General features: G+C 56.1%; 3 protein-coding genes across 12 annotated transcripts in view; 1 reads left to right on the forward strand and 2 right to left on the reverse strand.

The window, feature by feature from the left end:
• On the reverse strand, nucleotides 1-5217 carry LOC141734393 (uncharacterized). 2 transcript variants are annotated; one of them, XM_074566123.1, is made up of 2 exons: nucleotides 1551-5217; nucleotides 1-1097 (listed from the first exon to the last, which is right to left on the reverse strand). In XM_074566123.1, the coding sequence occupies exon 1, from the start codon at nucleotides 4313-4315 to the stop codon at nucleotides 3353-3355; it is 963 nt and encodes a 320-aa protein (XP_074422224.1). In that variant the 5' UTR covers nucleotides 4316-5217; the 3' UTR covers nucleotides 1-1097; nucleotides 1551-3352. The 2 variants fall into 2 exon arrangements, with proteins under 2 accessions (XP_074422224.1, XP_074422225.1); XM_074566124.1 differs by having other exon boundaries at nucleotides 1546-5217.
• LOC141734392 (butyrophilin subfamily 1 member A1-like) overlaps nucleotides 5217-19027 on the forward strand; it is a 17574-nt gene continuing 3763 nt past the window's right edge. The window contains exons 1-9 of one of the 4 annotated variants that reach the window (XM_074566120.1): nucleotides 5217-6834; nucleotides 12099-12203; nucleotides 13247-13594; nucleotides 14333-14614; nucleotides 15655-15759; nucleotides 16997-17017; nucleotides 17641-17661; nucleotides 18309-18329; nucleotides 18863-18883. In XM_074566120.1, coding sequence (XP_074422221.1) covers nucleotides 12119-12203; nucleotides 13247-13594; nucleotides 14333-14614; nucleotides 15655-15759; nucleotides 16997-17017; nucleotides 17641-17661; nucleotides 18309-18329; nucleotides 18863-18883 — 904 coding nt within the window. In that variant the 5' untranslated portion in view covers nucleotides 5217-6834; nucleotides 12099-12118. Of the gene's footprint in view, nucleotides 6835-11189; nucleotides 11484-11550; nucleotides 11760-12098; nucleotides 12204-13246; nucleotides 13595-14332; nucleotides 14615-15654; nucleotides 15760-16996; nucleotides 17018-17640; nucleotides 17662-18308; nucleotides 18330-18862; nucleotides 18884-19027 lie in introns of those variants that run through there. The other 3 variants (XM_074566118.1, XM_074566121.1, XM_074566122.1) reach the window with 3 other exon arrangements.
• LOC141734398 (E3 ubiquitin-protein ligase TRIM7-like) lies at nucleotides 7161-11465 on the reverse strand. Of its 6 annotated transcripts, none has more exons than XM_074566132.1 (4): nucleotides 11058-11465; nucleotides 8879-9037; nucleotides 8656-8765; nucleotides 7161-8026 (listed from the first exon to the last, which is right to left on the reverse strand). In XM_074566132.1, exons 3-4 carry the CDS (start codon nucleotides 8711-8713, stop codon nucleotides 7506-7508), a joined length of 579 nt encoding a protein of 192 aa, XP_074422233.1. In that variant the 5' UTR covers nucleotides 8714-8765; nucleotides 8879-9037; nucleotides 11058-11465; the 3' UTR covers nucleotides 7161-7505. The 6 variants fall into 6 exon arrangements, with proteins under 6 accessions (XP_074422233.1, XP_074422238.1, XP_074422237.1 ...); XM_074566137.1 differs by having other exon boundaries at nucleotides 8879-8995; nucleotides 11058-11318; XM_074566136.1 differs by having other exon boundaries at nucleotides 8879-8995; nucleotides 11182-11317.

The following is a 19027-nucleotide window of genomic DNA, read 5'->3' on the forward strand; positions in this document are numbered from 1 at the left end:
CACGTGCCATTCCTCCTTCTCTCTATCTGCAAAGCAGGATGCTTTTCCTTATGTGTTCCTTGACCCTAGGCTGGAAGTCCCTGGTGGCACGAGCAGCAGGGGCCGGTGTCCTGTCTCTCCCAGTAGGATTTCTCCAGCCCTGGGCCCTGCTCTGTGTCTGCTCTCCTCCTCCTCCTCCTCCTCCTGCCCCAGGGTTCTCGTGCAGCTCGGTGATACCCCAGCACGTCTTGCCGCAGCCAGTCTCTGCCCAGCTGTGGACACGTCTGAGCCGATGTCTGTTCTGAGCACGAGGGTCTTGATCGATCGCAGGGTGAACGTCTTCTGCCACAGCCAGGCTGTGCATCTCTGCTCCCTGCTCCCCGCCTGTCTCTTCCCTTCTGCCGGGTACCCGGGGGCACCTTCCCTTTTCCCTGTCGCGCAGGGATGACCCAGCCCCAGCGCTCCTGGAGGCTTGTAGCGCAGAGAGGCCTCTTCAGCCCGGCTGAATTGTGGTCCCTGTGCAGCAGGAGCATCGCATCCCGCTTCCATGGGATTGTGCAGCGCAGCTCCCACACAGGCGCTGCCTCCCTCTGCGCACCCCTCCCCGGGGCAGCGAGCACTGCACGGCTGCGCTGCGCCTTCTCCGCGTTACCCCTTCCTTCAGCCCCTCCCCGGCACAGCCCCTGTCACCAGGGCGTTCCCCGGGAAGAAACATTTGGGGGTTCAGTTTAATGTTCCCAGCCCTGGCTGCCTCTCGGGAGCTGGGTCTTGCGATGCAGCTAGTTCTGGCAGGCAACGAAGGACGCGCGTTCCCATACCGCGTTTCCCTAGTAAAGTCAGTGTTCCAGTTAGGAAACCCACCGTGGATCCAAATATGCAACTGTGAAAGCCAGAAGTCCCTGGCTGGGGGCAGCTGAGGCCTGGCCCTGTGCTGCTGCGTGGCCATGGCTTCGCTCTCAGCTTCGTTGTCTTTATCGTAGTTGCCAATAATCGGAGTTGTTGCATGTGCCCCCGCAAAACACAGTGGCGACTCTCTGAGTCTTCAGCTCGTGGATGTGGGAAATCAGTGTCTCTGACCCGCCACGTTCCAGTGTCATGGGGAAACGGGCTGTGCAATTCTGTAAATAAAAGTGAGACAAACTTCGGGCTGTTGCGTTGTTACTGGAGATGGGGGGGCCTGAAGAGCCCACGCTGCCTCCCTGAGAGTGAGCCCCACGCGCTGGCTTCCCCCCGCGCTGTGGGCAGCTTTCCTGACCTGCCCCCGGGAGAGCTGGCAGAAGGTTTCGTATTTGAGCCAAAGCTGGACAAAACCCAGGGCTTTTTGTCATTTGTGGGCAGGTTTCTCTTGTCTGCGCACAGAAACCTCCCTGGTGTTCAAGGCCAGGTTGGCCGGGGCTTGGGGCAACCGGGGCTGGTGGGAGGTGTCCCTGCCCAGGGCAGGGGGTGGCACTGGGTGGGCTGGAAGGTCCCTTCTGACTCCAACCATCCCATGATTCTATGAAAATTCCAGTGAAGAGTAGCCAGGGCACCAATCCATTGAGAAACCCAGCTTTCCTTCGGTCTCACCCTACCTGCGTCAAGGTGACTGAGCCGGTTTTCAGAAAGCAGTTTCCTTTTCTTGGTTGAGGTGGACGTTCCTCGCCACACCGGACACGTCCTTTGGGGTGTTTCCCGTGAGAAGGAGGGTGCTCTGTGCTTCGGAGGGGCCCCTCGGGTCTCCGTTGGTTTGGGGGCTCTGCGGGTACATGCCGATGGCTGGGATCTCTCCACAGGACCTGGGGGGCACCAGCCAACTGTCGGCAGAACTGGGACGCCTCCTTGGCTGTTCACCACAGGGATGTGAGGACCAGACCCCATGGCAAAAATGGCAAAAGACAAACCGGGCTTCGCTATGCGCGTTTTCGACATCTGCGATTTACTCTCTGATTCCAGAAACAACAGCGATGAGGAACTGCAATTATTTTGCGGGGGGGGGCAAACAAGAAGAATAAGCTTTTCCGTCTTATTCCGAACCAGTATCAAACTAAGAGGTAGTCTTTATATTTCAGGATCACGTGGGCTTCTCAGTTTCTTGTCTTAAACAGAAGACAAGAGGTGACAGGGACAAAATACCCCTTGAAATAGGGCACAATCTCCAGCTGCAATGTTACCTACCACCTCCATATAACCTGAGAGAAAGAGCATAGAAATGCCCAAATCTGCTCATTTCTGGGGTGCTTCTGCCCTGGACCCTCTTGGGTAAAAAAAACCCCAAACCAAACCAGCCGAGGTGTCCTGGCACCAAACGCGCTCTCCGTCCTAAAAGTCGCAAGAAGCTTTACTTTCAGGAGCAGCCCCTGCCGTCCGACACCTGCGTCGATACTCCCGTTTTTAAGAGCTTCCTCTTCTAAAGTAGCAGACACAGACCACAAACCTGCCGCCTCCAGTTCCTGCTGGGCATCTTCGTCTCTGATGCCGCTTCAAACCGAGCAGGCGAAATCCCCCGTCAGAGGGTTGGGCGGCAGAAGAAGGTCTTGAATCCGCGCAGCCCTGGTGGATGTGGCATCTCAGCAGCCCAGTCCCGCCTCGACACCCTGCTGGCTGCTCCCCGTCCCTATGCTCATCCTTCTCCTTCTTCCCCTCCCGCGGTGACGAGCGCGGCATCCGGAGCCAGGCCACCTCCGAGGCCCAGCCCTCGTCCCCGGGGAAGGGCAGCAGGGCAGCCCCCCTCTGCCAGCGGGGACCGGGGGGGGTCAGATCCCAGCGCTGCGAACCCAGCTGGGGAAGGGGACTGGAGGGGATGAAGAGGAGAAGAGAGAAATGTTTAATTGGAAGCAAACCCCCAGCACGGCTGGGGGCAGGTGCGTGGAATTTCTTTTCACGGGGGCAAACCATGAGCTCCGAGGAGGAAGAGGAGATGTCGGAGGGTGCAGGGCTGGGCCCAGACCCTCGCGAGGAGGCACCGGCCGCTATGGATTCAGGAGGAGCTTGCGGTGAAGTCCCTCGCAGCATCTCCGCAGGGTTTTGCTCCCTTGTGGTTGTCCAGGGACACAGCAGGACTCTGACCTCCGCACCGCCGTGGATTAATACGAACAGCTCCGTCTCTTACACGGAAAATATTCGCTTGGGGTGAGAGTGGGAGAGTTTAGCTCATGTGCCTGCCCTGCCTTTAACGGAGAGGTGAGAAAAGCTTCCAGTGGGCTCGGGAATTCACTCACCCGCCTGGTCCGCCGGGAGACCAGCGCGTACAGACAAGCCTGTGCCTCCGACTGGCGGGGGAAGGCGCAGATTAAAGAGGCAAGGAAATCCGTTTACATCCCTTTTAAGTCCCTACAAAATGGCTATCAATGCCGTGCGTGCTGATTCATGCAGATGCTCTCAGCGCTGCTGATAGTTAAATGCATCCAACCGGCGGCCTGAGCCCAAAATAAATGGGGGGGGAGGGAAAGGTGGAACGATACACCCAAAAATCACTAATCCTAGGGTTAGTCTGGGCTGAGAGCAGTCCCTCCCCGGCACCGTGACCCACCGCGTTGGGTGGGAGGTGGAGCAGGAGGGGAAACACGGCTGAGAGACGCTGCAAGCACTGGGGTGGAGAGTCCTCCCCGCCTCCGGCTTGAGAGCCTGGGGCATCACGGAGTACATGGTGAAGCAGAAAAATGAAAGAAATGTCATCTTTGCAACTGTATGGTCTACAAAGGAGGAAGGCACGGAGAGGGAAAACCCTGTGGGCAGTGCAGAGGTAGGAGGAACAGGGAAGAGGGGAGCTGGTCTGCGGAAAAAGGGTTTGAAGAGCATTAGCTGGGTGACCGATGGAGGAAAATCCTGCTAAGGACAGCAGGGCTCCTTCTGGGTGAAAGTCTACCAGTTCTAAACACCAGATCCCCCTTAAATTTAAAGAAGGGCGGGATGGAAGGAGAATTGGGGGCTGTATTCCCCTTCCTCTGGCCATGCTGTGCCACCTGGGGTCCTGGAGCCACCCGGGGGGCCCACAGCCACCTGGGGGTCCCGGACTCCTCGGGGCTCCCGTGGCCGGTCCCAGCAGCCGCGCTCGTCCCGTTCCCGATACCGAAGTGGCCTGAGCGCCTCTGCCAGGCGCCCCCAGTTGTGGCGGCAGCCGAGGAGCTCCGTGAGGAGGCGATTTGCTCCGTTTGCCTGGATCTTTTCTGCACGCTGGTGGTGCTGGGCTGCGGGCGCAGCTTCTGACAGGGCGGCATCGGCCTGTGCTGGACGGGGGCTGTCCCCTCCTGGCTCCCGGGCCAGGACACCTTCCCCAGCCCTGCAGCATCGCCAGCCCTGGGGGGGCGAGGTGGGGCAGCGGGACCCCTCCGGGCACCTTTCTGGGCCGTTTCTTCATGTCGGGGGGGGGAAGACGCTGCCTCCTCCATGTTGATTACCTCTTGTACCGAGGTGCTTTGTCCTGAGGTTCAGGGCTGGGGGTTACTCTGCGTGTGGCCCCTCCGCTGCATCCCCCTCCACACGTCTGCTCGCAGCTTTCTCAGGCATTCTTTGCGAGAACGCGATGTTTTTATACGCCTGTCGGAAAGCTTTCCCGTCGGTGGTTTGCAAAAGCCTACGCTCTCCGCGAGGAGTTGACGCCGTAACTGCGCCCTCTGTGCTTTTGACTGTTTGTTTGGTTGGGTTTTTTAACCAATGTCTTCCTGTTGCTGCATTTTCCCTTTTCCATGCTTTGTGGCTTAACATAACATTTGTCAAGTTTTCCTAAGGGTAGCGGGTGTCTGTCCTCAGTGCTGCGTTGCGCCGTTTGCATAGACAACATCATAATTTCCTGCCCTGGTGGCCCCTCTGCTGTCCCTCGGCGTGTTGCTGTCTGCCACACCGGGGTGGCAACAGTGATTGCAAACGGTCCTTAATATTAGTTTGATTTGTGTCATCTGCCTCCGTAGGGATTCTGTCCACCTACGTGTGTTGTGGTTCCACTCCAGCGGCCGGTCCTGAGCTCCTCACTCACATCGCTCACCCCAGGCTCCCCCAGTAGCTGGTTTTGGGGACACACCCCCTCCCAGACACAGTGTCTGTCACTCAGGACCCCCACCTGCTCCAGCAGCCGCGCTGAGACCCCCACTGGCTCCAGGAGCTGCGACCACAACCCCGGGGTGCCCACGCCTCCCAGTGCCACGGTACCTGCCACCAAACCCACTGCCGATGGTGCCCCCAGCAACTGGCGCTTCATCCTCGCAGCGCTCACACCCGCAGGTGTCCTGGTTGGAGGTAAAAACAGAACCAACTTTCCGTTCAGTAATTTTACTCCTTAGCTAGGCCTCTTCTAACTCTCTGAAATTAACAGCGTGTTGCGCCGACAACGGTTCGTTCTCAGAGCGGTAAGACCAATGTTTACAGTCTGTGCCAAGCAATGGTTTGCACAGAGGCTCTTGCTTATACTTATTACTGTCACAACCGAGGTCGGCTAATTTCGTTATTTGCCCCGTTGGAGGATCGGAAACGGAAAAGCGCAGAGGGGTCCCACCTGCGGGGAGGAGCAGATGGGACAGGTGACCCCAAACTGACCAACAGGGGTATTCCACCCCATCTGCCCCACGCTCGGTATAAAAGCTGAGGGATCAAAGGGTCAACGCTCTTTCTTCAATGGCCGACGTTCGAGGAGGACCCTGTCTGTTCATCTGCCTTTGATCCCGATCCGTGTGTTCCTGACTCCATCTCTGGAATCCAGTTCCCACCCATTGCCGAGTCCAGCCCGGGACTCCCCCAGTGTCTGCCAGTGACGTCATCCTGGGAGCTTGATACGGTTTTGAATATACTGTATCTATTTCATTATTTCCTTTTTATTTGATTATTAATATTTGATTAAAGAAGTTTAGTTTCTTCTAAAGTCGCAAATCTCCATCTCTCTCCTCCTCCTCTCCGTGTACGAGAGGCGGGGGGAGAGCATCTGTCGCCGGCCGTTGGCCAATTTGGCCGAAACCACGACAACAGGATACAGAGATCACGCAAAAAGGCAGTTGAGAAAGGATTTGACGGGAAGGTGGGACCGACTGCAGTGATCGGGCACAGGGCTGGGTCAGATGAGGGCAGTGTCCAGCTCCATTTTACCCACGACCGGTCCCTTTTGTACCCCTTTCTGCCTGTTCCTCCTCGGTTTCTCCCCAGTCCCCTTCCCCTACACGCTCCCTCATCGCTTTTCAGTCATGCCGACCCCTGTGAGCCTCTTGGACCCGCAGGTCCCAAGGCTGACTGTGCCGGAGGCCGCTTATGTCCAAGCCAGGGCACGGACTATTATATGGATGCAAAGCGTATGTGCGTGCGGTGGGGAGCTCCTAAAGGATGTCTCTTCTTCCAGGAGCAAATACAGTGGCAGCTGGAGAGCCTCAGGAGAGAGAAAGGAGAACTGGAGAAACGGGAAGGGAAGGAGAGGCGGATCTGCCAGGACTGTCTGGTAGGTACATGGTGCTACCGGGAAGAAGTTCATTTGGGGAGGGTAAAGAAGGGTGGATTCTTGGGAGCTGGGAGATTGAGTCGTCGTGTCCAGCTGTTCGTGCACGATAAGGTGATGGTTGCACCCTTGGGAATCACAGCCGTGCTCCACACCAGAAAGTAAAAGCTGTGGATGCTTTTAATCGCTTCCCGTCCCTTTGCACGGTCCCAGCCTCCCTCGAGAGGATTGTTCCTGCTCGTGAAGGAAAAGGGGAGGCGGAGAGGCAGAAGACTGTGCCTGAATTTAAGCAGCAGCGACGGTGCCTGGAGGAACAAGAGTGCTTGGTGCTATCTCAGCCGCGAGAGCTGGAGAAGCAGATTAAAACAAGATTGAGAGAAAATGCTGCTAAATTCTCCAAGCAGACTATTCATCGGGATGGCCTGATGAAGGAGTGTCAGCTGTCAGGACGTGAGTCCCTGCAGGTGAGGCTCTGCTGCACCTTCACGGGGGGACCAGAGAAGGGCAGATCTGCGGGGTTTGCCTTGCCTGCGGACTTCAGACGCTTCTCGATTTCTTACTTACCTCCCTTGGCTGCCCCTGTAGCTTTCACTAGTGCTTTGCTGTAAGAAATGCGCTTAATGCACGCGTCACTGAGAACTGAAAATACAGCGCGGAGAGGCTTTGGGTGTAGGGAGAAGATAAGCGTTATCATGAGCTCCAGCAACCAGCTGTGTTTGGGTTGTTTTTTTTTTTTTTAACTTAATCATTAAGATTAATTGAGAAAAGCCAGAGACGCTACTCCAGCACCTTTTAAGGAGTTTGAACCCGCTGTATTTTTCATGGCCTTGTACAGAGCAGCTCTGCAGTGCCCCAGCACTTGACACCACTTCTTTGCCCTGAGGCCACTCGGCACCAAGCTCCTCCAAGCGCCGAATCTCCGTGCTCCCCGTTGTCTTTGCCGTCCCAGCTGTGGGGTGGAGGGGATGAAGGAGGCTCTTTGGTGGCGTCCATCTCCGAGACCTGCCAGTCCTCCCCCTTGGTGGCCAGAGGAACCGTGCGAGGAGAAGGTGCAGGACCCTCCCAGTTCCCAGTGCCGAGACCCAAGGTCCTGGTGTTCGCTTTTTCAGTCTCGCCCCCGCACCCACGCTCCACCTCAGGGGCACAGCTTGAGCCACGAGTCCATCCCCACCCAGAGCCAGGGGCGTAGTCGCTCCCCAGGATGTGAAGCCAGGCAGAAAGCAAAGATTGGGGCTTCGTTTTCGGCATCAGCAAATGCCACCTGCCTGTCCGTAAAGTCCAGGCAGACCTGGATGGCCCTGGGGAGGCAGGCGAGGCGCAGGGGGGTCCAGTCAGGGTCGGTGAAAGCGTGGTATTGCCCAAACCACTGCCCCACAGCCCAGATCCCCTCTTGGGGGGTAAAACTGAGGACCCCCTTCCTCCTGACAGACTCCTGGGCCACCCCCACAGCCCACCAGTCTCCCCCCTCAGCCACCTCCACCTCCCAGCAGTGCCTCCCCGCGGCGAAGCCCTGGCTGCCCAGCACGCACGGCTCCGTGTCAAACCGCTCGGGGTTGTCAGGCAGCGAGGTCCACGCGTCCCCCCGTCCCACACCTCTCTGGTCACCAGCCAGGACGAGGAAGGGGTTGGCAGTGTCTGGGTCCAGGGTCATGTCAGCTGGGGACAGAGGAGGAGAAACTGCTCAGGACCAGCAGCCCCAGGGTAGTGTCAGGGCTGCATCCACCCCAGCAAGAGAAGGAACAGGGCGATTTCCTTTCCCCTGCCCGGCGTCGTCCAGCGTGGGGTGGGAAACCCCCTCGTGCTGGACTGCCCCAGCCTCCGTGCTGCCCTGATGCTGCCCCTGCTCCTGATCCAGGAGCTCACGTGTGATCCCTGGTCGCGGAGACCCCAGTTTCCTGGAGGAGGATGCACCTGAGTGGGTGGGTGCACATCTGCTGCGCAGAGCCCTGCGCCTGAGCCCGGGCGTCCCGAGTGCCGCGGAAACAAAACAGGCACGTCTGGGCACCAACCGGTGCGACAGGCATTACCCCCAGGACCCCAAATTCCTGTCTCTTTCTGTGGACAATGGAGGGAGCTCAGGTGTCTTTGGTGTTGGCGGTGGGTCTACAGCAGGAGGAATTCAGCTGGGGGTGTTGCAGCCACCAAGACTCAACCCCAGGACAAGCCCAGGCTGGGACAAGCCCCAGGTGCTTTGACCCTCCATAGCTCTTCCACGGCAGAAGGAGGATGCGTTTTTCTGCTCAACAGAGCACAGTTTCCCTTGCTCTTCCCTTCTGAAAACTCACCTCTTCCACTCATCTCCTTCACCTCATTGGCCAGGGTCTCCCTCTCTTCACTCTCCATCCTGGATACCAGCAGGTCTGCAGAAAACCAGCGGGAGGGGAGGCAGGATTCCCTGTTGAAAGTGGAAATTGCAAGACTCATAGACCGCCTAAAGATGGTAAAGAAGCAGAAGGACTGATGGAAGAGTCACGGCATTCAGGCACTTTGTAGACAGCCAGCACTCACCTGCGGGCTTACGCTAGGAAGGGTTTTGGATGGGTCTGAAGGTCTTCAGTCTGCTCTCCACGCCCCTGACCTCCTCGTCGGCTCCTGGCCAGACTGGGCTTGCACAGCATTCCCAGCCTGTTTGAGTGAGCAGATCTAAGTCCAGAGGGGTTGGATGGCCTGGAGAACACAGCTGGGAGTTGGGCACCTTTGCCACTCTGTAGGGCACCACACCACCGGAGCTTCCACCTCCCCTCCCCTTGGCAACCGCCTGCCATGCCCTGAACCTGCCGGCGGGCGTGTGACCTCATCTAACACTTGAATTTGGGAGTCCCCTGGTGACGTTCCTGCAGTGCCCCTGTCCTGTTCGCATCACAGGATCTGCTGCATCTCCCCTCCCTTCGGCCAGCTGTGTGTGGGTGATAAGGACCCGCTGCCCTGCTGGAAGAGGCTGTATCTGCCTGTGGCAGGATGCTCAGAGCCCTCCTGGGTCAGCGGCACCACGTGCACCTCCAGCCCCGTGGGATGTCACCTGGGGACACCAGCCACAGACCAGTGGCCATGCTCTGGGTGTCCAGGCTGTGTACCGTGATGAGGGAAGGGGTCTGGCTCCTTACAGGCACTGCTTGCCCAGATGTGTCGTGCTGCCAAGGGGTTTCAGGATGGAGATGTTTGCAGGGCATGTGTTGCCTCCATTGCTCAACCGGTAAATGGGGGACAGCAGGTGCCGGGCTTTGCATCCCACCTCTCTGCTCTCCAGGTGTGTTCCCAGGGGCGATGGCCTCGCTGCTACCCATAGGGAACTCGGGAGGGGACACTCACTCTGCTTTGTCCCATCACTCTGGAAGCCCACACCAGTCGAACACAAAATAAAGCGGAGCGCGAGGGGACCCGCTGCCCGCTGCTGCGCTGCCTGGCGCTGGGCGAGGGGGCCCGGGATGGCAGGGCTGGGGACAGACTGGCTGGGCAGGGACTGTTCAATTGGGGACCACCGTCACGTGGTGGCGTGGGCATGGCGCGGTGGGGGCTGCTGCTGAACCTCCTGCCTGCAGGGCCGGCCAGCGACGAAGTGAAACATGTCCCCCCCCCGGTCACAGCCTGCCCTCAGCAGCACCCGCCGGCAGGACCCAGTCGCCCACCAGCACAGGCAGCCGCGTCCCCCCGCCTCAGCGTCCCCCCGCCTCAGCGTCCCGGGGGGCTGGCAGCGGCGGGAGGTCCCCAGCGCAGGCACACCTGCAACACCCTTGGGTTCACGCGCACCTTTGCAGATCCTCGAGCAGCGGCGCGGCCCCTCTGTGCGCCCCACGCCCCTGCCCAGACCCCGGCCCTCTGACACCCCCCCCCACCCCCCCCAGGCTCCCCTGCTCGCCCAGCTGGATGCTCACTGCAAACATGCAGCGCTCACACACTCACCCCCAAGGGCTTCCCACACTCCTGCCCCCCCCCCACCCCCGCTGACACCAGTGTGGACCCTCCGCCTGCCTGAGGCCCCTTCCCGCACCTGGCACTGGCCCGCCGCCCGGCCGAGCCCGCTGGCCGGCTCTGCGTCGTCCACGACTGGGCCCTTTCGTGCCCCTTTCTGCCTCTCCCCCCACCTTGTCCTCCCCGATTCCCTTCTGCTGCGCACGCCTTCTGCAGTTTGCGTACTTCCACTGCCACCTCCGCCCCCACCAGCACACACACCCCCCCCCCCGGTTTCTGGCACCCCCCAGCTTTGCATCCTTACAGTTGCCAGAGCCAGGCTGGCCCTCCCTGGGGTGATACCTGCAGATTTGTGACATCCCAGCAATTAGCATTTATTAGACTTATCTCCACTATCGTTCGCTGGCCACATCTGTGTCTCTGCATGTTCCATTTATCACCTCCCTCTTTTCCTTGTTGTCCCTTTTGGCAAGGTCCCTGCTCAGGTCCCTTTCCCCGGGCAGATGCTGTCGCCCCCAGCGTGTCCCCTCGCTCCTGGCTGGGGACGGGAGGGTGCGGGCCCTGGCTGGGCTGACACAGCCGCAAACCGTCCTCCGGGGCCTCGCCTCTTGGCCAGGGGGGAATTGTTTTTCAGCCATTTTTAAGCTAGTGCTGGGCTTTGCTCCCAAACCTGTGCTGCCTCTGGGGGTCAATCCTGGCTCCGTCACCTCCCTCCTTCCCACTGCTGCCCCCGGGCTCTTCCTGGGGACCTGCAAACCGCTGCCAGAATCCAACCTACCCCCGAGTGGCGGGAGAGCCGCGGGAGGAGGCAGCCGTACGCATACGTGCCTATGGAAGCGGACGTGCCTCCAGAAGAGCATTTCCGGAGCAAAAAACATCACCGAAAAAGAACGCCAACTCACTCGGTGACTTCCCTTTTTGAGTGGAGGCAGCGCAGGAGGAAACGGGTGGCAGGCTGGGACAGAGAGTGACGTTTCAGTTTGGTTTTCGGAGGAGGAAATGCTTAGCTCGGCTCAGGGTGACCCCCCCGGATGCACCGGCTGATGGCTGAGCAGCTCCTGCCCCAGCCCAGAGCCCATGAAAGAGCTGGGGGCCTCCAGGGACGCGGCGTCTCTCGGAAAGCTGCGGCTTGAAATCGCTTTCTGCCATCTGCCCAAATCGGTTGTGGTTTTCACCCCTCCTCACCAAAGCCCGGATTAAGTCAGTGAGTGATAAGAGGGTTCGGTGGCAGCGGGAGGGGGGGTGGGGAGCGGTTCAGGGCAGGGCCAGGTCCCATCTTGGCTGGGGGTTGAATTAGCGTTTCGCTTATTTTGCTCTCCCCGGTCCGAGACCTCCTCCCGCCCTCGGTGCGGGGGCAGGGGACGCCGTACCGAAGGCCAAGTCTGTCCCGGAGGAGGAGCGTGTGTTCCCAGCTCCTCGCACGTTCGGTCTGGGTTTCTCCTTCTCATCCTGCGCCTTTCCATCTCTTTCTTGGGGCTGGGTAAGGAAAGCGAGGGCTCCATATTAAAACACGTGCCACTTTGTCACGGAATTAGAGGAGGTGGTGTAGCTTGTCCTTTGTTTCCCCGCGGTGAATTCCTGCAACATTTTATACTAGTCGGATACTTTATGTGTAAAGCAATAAGCAAAACCAGGCTGATGATGGAAAATCGATTTCAACTTTTGGCATCTGAGGCTCTTCCCTCGGCATTATAAAAACGGGCTGCAATAAGCAATGAACTCATTTAAAAGTGAATTCTGCCTTTTTTTTTTTTTTTTTTTTTAATATTCCCTTGTTTCTCCTCCCTTTTGCCCTTCCCCTCTTCTTCCCCGTCTCCAGGTTGTGCCCCAGTGAAGAGGATGCTCTCTGCTTTCCACCTCTGCAGCTCTCTGACGGCTTTTGTCGTTTATGGTTTATTTTTCCGAGCTCACGAGCTGCAGACAGGTAGGGATTCCCCCGGTTCTTGCTGATCCCTGCGGCGTTGCTTCCAGCCTGACTATCTTCCCGGCTACCAGTGCAGCTACTCCCCGTGAACGGCGGAGCACGGGGCAGGGACGGGCTCTTTGCCATAAACCTTGCGGAGGTCTGAGAGCGCCAGCATCCCGCCACGTCCTGGTTTATTCCTCCGGCCGTGTCAGCGCGGGCATTCGCACAACCTCGCTGAGCCCGGGTGGAGATCGGGTGATGCCCGTGAGCTGACGGTAGTTTGCTGCCATTTCCCTCCCCGCATGTTCCCAGCATGTCATCGCTTGCCGGGGACGGACCCTTTGCAGAACCAATTCAATAAAGGGAAAAGCAATGAAAAAAAAGTCCTTTAAAAAATATTCTGGGCTCTTTCTCCATGAGGTTGCTGACCTGAAGCAGCTTCTTCAAGGCAGCCCTGGCAAAAGGGTGCAGCAGAACAGTTGACTCAAATGTTACCTTGCCAACCAAAAGCTGATTTGCTTTTGTTTTCCTTCAGCCAGAATCCACTTTCTCTGTGAGCTGAGTGGCCAGATTATTAATAATTAAATATGAAAATAATTACATTTCTAAAGATGCCCGGAGCACCTGAGATGTATTTATTTTCTCTTGTAATAGGCGCGAATAGCTGAGGATATTTGAGTTTTATTTGTACCCCAGTTGTCTGCTTTCTCCAGCCAACCACCCGGAAACCTTCCAGCCGTTTCCCTCCTTCTTTATCCTGCTTTCTCCCTGCCCCGAGCAGCATGGGGAGCACCCGTTCCCTTGAGAACAAACCAACTTTTAGGGATCTGAAGAACTCTCATGGTAGCGCGGGACGGGGGAGCAGAGGCGCGGGCCTGACCCCGGCCCGCTCGCGGTCCTGCGTGGCAGGGGTCCCTCTCCCAGCCTTCCCCTCAACGCCTCGTCTCCCCCGTCGTGGTTACACCGCCAACGCCATGGCATGGCACGGCGGCACCCGAACCCTGTGGAGCCGCCACAGCAAACTCACAGCTATTTTTTCTTCCTCTGGCGGTTCCTCCCAGCTCCGCTCAACGTGACGGGACCCCCCGGCCCCATCACCGTGGCCATGGGTGAGGACGTGGTGTTGCCCTGCCGCTTCTCCGCGGAGCAGAGCGTGCAGGAAACGGAGGTGGTCTGGTTTCGGGAGCAGTTCTCGCCCTTTGTGCATCGCTACAAGGGCGGGCAGGACCAGTACGGGGAGCAGATGCCTCAATACCAAGGGCGCACTGAGCTGCTGAAGGACGGCCTCGCCAAGGGCAGCGTGGACTTGAAAATTTTCCACATCCGTCTGTCTGACAGAGGGAATTACACCTGCTTCGTTCACCGTGGCTTGGATTATGACGAGGCTGTGGTGGAGCTGAAGGTGACAGGTCTGTAGTGCGCGTCCCTGGTACCTCTCATTTACTCGCTTGTAGCCAGCACTCTTCTTCCCTGTCCTTCTTCCCTGTCCTTTTTCCCAGCAGCAATTTCAGGTGGTTGCTTTGGAAAGAGGGTTTTATTAAGTCCCATGGTTGAAAATACCAAGAAGAGAGGTCTCGTCTCGTCTCGTCTCTTCTCTTCTCTTCTCTTCTCTTCTCTTCTCTTCTCTTCTCTTCTCTTCTCTTCTCTTCTCTTCTCTTCTCTTCTCTTCTCTTCTCTTCTCTTCTCTTCTCTTCTCTTCTCTTCTCTTTTCTCTTCTCTTCTCTTCTCTGAGGTAGTCTCAGAGAGGTTAAATTGCCTACTGAGTGGCTCTGGAAGGAGCTCGTGAGATACGCCGCCTCCTTCAGAAGGGTTCTTGATATTGTTTTCTTCATATAAATGGGTGTAAGAAAAAATACGGCATTGCGTAATAAAGTAAGAATGTCTTGGCTCCTGCTTTTATATTTCACTATCCAGGCCTGCAGATTATTTTGCTTCAGTAGAAGCCCCTGGAGCAGATCTTTGAGTTATGTGAAAAAGACTGTAAGAAATTTCCTGACTCCAGGTGACGCTTCTTTTTAAAAAAAAAACCTGGGATTTGTCTATTTTGAAGTTCATCCCTTCTTGTCAGGGAGAGGGCCAGCCAGGCCACCTTATTCCCCGCTATCTGGCATCCCGCCGGATCACCTGGGATCTCTGTTTTCCCGCAGCCAGTGGCTCTGCCCCGCTCGTCGCGCTGGAGCAGTACCAGGGCGGGGGGATCCGGGTGGCCTGTCGCTCGGCCGGCTGGTACCCCCAGCCCCAGGTGCTGTGGCGAGATTCCCACGGGCGGCATCTCCCATCCCACTCGGAAAGCGTTACCCAGGACGAGAGCGGCCTCTTTGCGGCGGAAAGCAGCATCATCCTCACCAGGGGCCCGTACCAGAACCTCTCCTGCGCCATCCGACATGCCCTGCAGAGCCAAGAACGGGGATCCCCTTTCTACATATCAGGTGAGCGGAGGACGCGGGCTGTGCCCTCTCAACGCTCCCGATGGAGCTGTGTTTGGCAAGCGCCACCGGCAGAAAACCTCAGGTGCCTTTTGCTCAGTGCATCGAGTGCATTTGGCAGCGGCGTTTGGGCGGGCGTGCTGCCAAAATTCACTGGTTCTGTCTCGACGAAGTGCGGGTTTGGCGGGGGGGGGGCGGGAAGGGGAGGGAAAGGCAACCCCCATTGCAGCAGAATTTCTGCAGACAGCGGGGTTAAATACAAACGCTCCGAACACTGGAACCAAACAAAAAAGGAGAAACCAACCCATGCCCTTCGTCTCACCTGCTGTGAAATCCTGTCCTACTGGTTTGGTATGAGAAATAAACTGCCGTGTCTCATTTTAGCATCTACATATATTGAATATAGTTTATTTTTTCCTTGTCAAACAGCAAAGCTCCTTTTTTTTTACTGGAAGATTGATTTGGGGTGGGGAATATGTCAGAACAGAGACGCGATGGTGAACTGGACGAACCATACACAAAACCGCCCTGCGGGATCACGTGCTTTTCAGCTGTATCCTGCTCCTTTTCTGCTTTGGGAATGAGCAAATTTGGGAGAATTTACTTCCCCAAATACCCATACCTATCTCCTGGTGATACTGCTTGGCACTGGAGTGTTGCTGTTGACGTGTATGTTACCCTGTTTCTCATCCTACGTTGCCTAATGAAGTATAATAATTTTTTTTCCAAAGGAGAAGAAAGCATGATTTGACTAGAAATAATTTGGCGAGAAGTCCCTTTTCCCTTTAAGCCTGCCCCCCACAATGTACGCAGACAGAATGTCATCAGCCCGAAACAAGTGCCGACTTGACTAAAATGTGGGTCGGGTTTTTTTTGTAATTATTATTTTTTGTCAGTTTGTGGAGTAGAGTTAAGGAGCTGGTTTTCACCCTCCAGGGGATTATTCAGACGTTCTTGGGATAAGCTTGTACGAAACAGAAACCATCAACCTCCCACCGCCGCTTGCAGAGTAACCCAACGCCTTTGGGCATTTTATTTTTCAGATGCCTTTTTCCAAAACGCCCGTCCTTGGATGACCGCCCTGGGGGTGGTCCTGGTTGCCGTGTTCGCGCTCCTTACTATTGCCGTTTATCTGTTTAAAATTAAAGGTATCACCCCGGCGCGGGGCTTGGGGAGGGGGCTGGGCGGCCGCTGCGTTCGGCCACCCCTGGTTTTGACGGCTGGGTGGGTTTGGGACGTGGCGGGGTCTTGTCTTGGTGTCTGGGACACGGGGGTGGCGCCAGGGAGCTTCAAGAACCAGAGATTTCATTTCTGGCAAGAAAAGAAAGGATGTTTCTCCGACAAAAAGGCTGGCAAAGGAGGGAGCGTGCGCCAGGCGCTCCTCTGCCAGCAGAAATGGAGCAATCATTCGCCTGGCCCTGCAAAACCACCAGGGCTTGGTCTCCCTCTGAAACCCACCCCCCCAGGGGATAAATGACACAGAGGACTAAAGGAAACAGAAATCCTCTGTTTTTTACCAGGCGGCGGTGATGGTGCAGGCACCGCAGCACTTTGTGCCTTGCAAGCGGCTGCGACTCAAGTGGCTTGAAAGCAGCTCGACAGAAAAGGACTTGGGAGTGTTGGTGGACAGCCGGCTGAATATGAGCCAGCAGTGTGCCCAGGTGGCCAAGGAGGCCAACAGCATCCTGGCCTGTATCAGGAATAGTGTGATGAGCCGGACTAGGGAAGTGATCATCCCCCTGTACTCGGCACTGGTGAGGCCCCACCTCGAGTACTGCGTTCAGTTTTGGGCCCCTCGCTACAAGAGGGACATTGAGGTGTTGGAGAGTGTCCAGAGAAGGGCTACAAAGCTGGTGAGGGGCCTGGAGGACAAACCTTATGAAGAACGACTGAGGGAGCTGGGGTTGTTTAGCCTGGAGAAGAGGAGGCTGAGGGGAGACCTCATCACCCTCTACAACTACCTGAAAGGAGGTTGTAGAGAGATGGGGGCTGACCTCTTCTCCCTGGGGACAAGTGATAGGACGAGGGGAAACGGGTTCAAGTTACGTCAGGGGAGGTTTAGATTAGATATTAGGAGACATTTTTTCACTGAAAGGGTTATTAAACATTGGAACAGGCTGCCCAGGGAGGTGGTGGATTCACCATCCCTGGAGGTGTTTAAAAAAAGGGTAGATGGGGCACTGAGGGACATGGTTTAGAAGTGGCTCTTGTCAGGGTAGGCTAAAGGTTGGACTCGATGATCTTAAAGGTCCCTTCCAACCTCAACAATTCTATGATTCTATTCTATGATTCTATGACTCCTGCTGAGGTTTAATCCGTCCTCTTTGGAAGGGGTGATTTTTTTTAAATCATTTAGATTTTTATTTTTTTTCTTTTCTTTCGTAGGAAAGCAGGAGAAAAAAATAGGTAAGCTTTGCTTTCAGTTTTCCAGACGCTGGAGGAATTCCCTCAAATGGCAGAATTCCTGGGGCACGTTTCTGGGGGCCATGGGGGAGGGGAATGGCTTGGCTGGTAACTATAGAAAATTGTGACATGATGAAATAACGAAATGTTGTAACTTTAAGGAAGGTCATTGCAGAACCAAAGCAAGCGTGAACAGATGTACCAACAGTGAACTTTGCTTTTCAAAGGGGTCTCAAGGTTCCTCCCAAAGCTGGAGGAAGATTTGGGGTGGCACGTTGCGCGTCGCAGGGGGTTCAGCTTTATCTCAGTACTAAAAAACCCCAGGGGTGGGATGGTGGGGTGGCCCTGAAGGTGAAATTTAACCCCGTGCTCCCTCCTTGTCAATGCAAACCTGCCCCTTGGCCGCGGCCGTGGAGCTGGAGCTCAGATCTCCATCGAGGCAGCGCTGGCCACTGCCCCAGGTGGGTCCAGGGAGGGTGGGCAAGATCCCCAAAAGTCTTGAAGAGCTCCTGGGCTGAAGCTTTTCCATCATGAGTAATTTTAGCCTCCTCCCCACCCCAACGATTGTACCGCTGAGAAAGGACTTGGCTTTGGTGGTGACGTTCTGTCCTGGTTTTGCTTTTCAGCGATGCAAGAGGCAGCACTGCGTAAGTCCCACTCCCCGTCTTCCCAGCGGAATCCTCCGTGAAAACGTTCAGGCCTTTTTATTCATCCTCTCGTCCCCTCCAAATGTCCTTTTTAGGCAGATTCTTTACTTCCCCCCCCCCAAACAATATGAAAATTCACTCTGAAAAGTCATTACCGTTTTTTCCCTGAGTGGCTGTCAGTGTTTTTTAACATTCTCATTTTAATTTAAGTAGTGAAATTGTTCTGAGAAGTTACGGGTTTGTGGGGGAAGGTTACAGAGACTTCAGCTGTTGAGAACTTTCTTATAAAAATCTAGATTGCCTGATTACCAAGAAGTATAAAAAAACCCCAAACAACAAATCAACACCCGAAGAGGGCATTTATTTCTGTTTGGGTTTTTGCTCGCTTATAGCAAAATGCCACAAAATAGTTATTTGGCTATTAAAAATGAGCTCTTGCTGAACCGGTGCCGAGGCAGATTGATGGGGAAGATAAACACAGGGCAGCTCAGTGGGGAATCGCGAGCACCCTTGCAATCGGAGTAGGGATCAGCCCATCCGCCCCCCCTCCATCGCAGCCTCCCCTCGCCTGGGTGGTCCTTCAGCCGGATCCCAGGGAAGGGAGCGTGTCAAAGAGTAACCCGTGCGTGTTTCTCTCTGTTGTTCAGGGGACCGTGATGCAGAAATCGGTGAGTCCGCTTCTCTTCCTTGGCAGAGGATTTTTTTTTTATTCGTAGAGTCCGTTTAGGGTGGTGGGATTTGGTGGTCGGTTGTTTTTTTGGGTTTGTTTTTTTTTTTTTCTTTTTCACTGTCGAAGTGTGACGTGAATTGAAAAGTGATCGGGGATCGGGGTAAAAAGGGAGAGTGAATCTGAGAACGAAAAAATGAAAGAAGATTGAAGATGCTGTCGGGGGCTGGGGATGGATGACTGCGCAGGCAGGGTGAGAGTGCCCTGCACGCCCTCGCTACTGGCACCGTGATTTGGTGGAAATGCCGGGTAACAGGTCCCCTTGGAGGCAAGGGACCTCCCAGAGACCTCTTCCCGGCCCAGATTTGAGCAGGAGAACCTGCCCCATCACCTGCAGAGCAGAGCAGCAGGCTTGGAGTGGGCGAGGGCACTGGCTGAAACGCCCCCCTCCTGCACATGGGGGTGGTTATGGGAGACGTTATGTCCAGATCAACGTCCCACGGCCCATTTGTGCTGATTTATCTTGTTTTTCAGAAAAGCAAGCTGAGGAGCTTGGTGAGTATCATCCTCTTCCCTGTGTGGGAGACTTTTCAGTTGGGCCATGGTCTCACCTGGGTTTTGCAGGTGTGCCCCAGTTTTGATTTTCCTGTTGGGAAAGGAAGAGGTAGCAAATGCTGAACTCATTTCAGAAATGTTCTT

Source organism: Larus michahellis, chromosome 23, assembly GCF_964199755.1.
Source record: "Larus michahellis chromosome 23, bLarMic1.1, whole genome shotgun sequence".
Lineage (NCBI taxonomy): Eukaryota > Metazoa > Chordata > Aves > Charadriiformes > Laridae > Larus > Larus michahellis.

Excerpts from the sequence above, each read along its gene's own strand:
- LOC141734398 (XM_074566132.1), bottom strand. The coding sequence starts at position 8,713 with ATGGAGAGTGAAGAGAGGGAGACCCTGGCCAATGAGGTGAAGGAGATG. Across the intron at positions 8,027-8,655 it reads GAAGGAGATGAGTGGAAGAG|CTGACATGACCCTGGACCCA; the intron begins GTGAGTTTTCAG and ends CTCTGTCCCCAG.
- LOC141734393 (XM_074566123.1), bottom strand. The coding sequence starts at position 4,315 with ATGAAGAAACGGCCCAGAAAGGTGCCCGGAGGGGTCCCGCTGCCCCAC.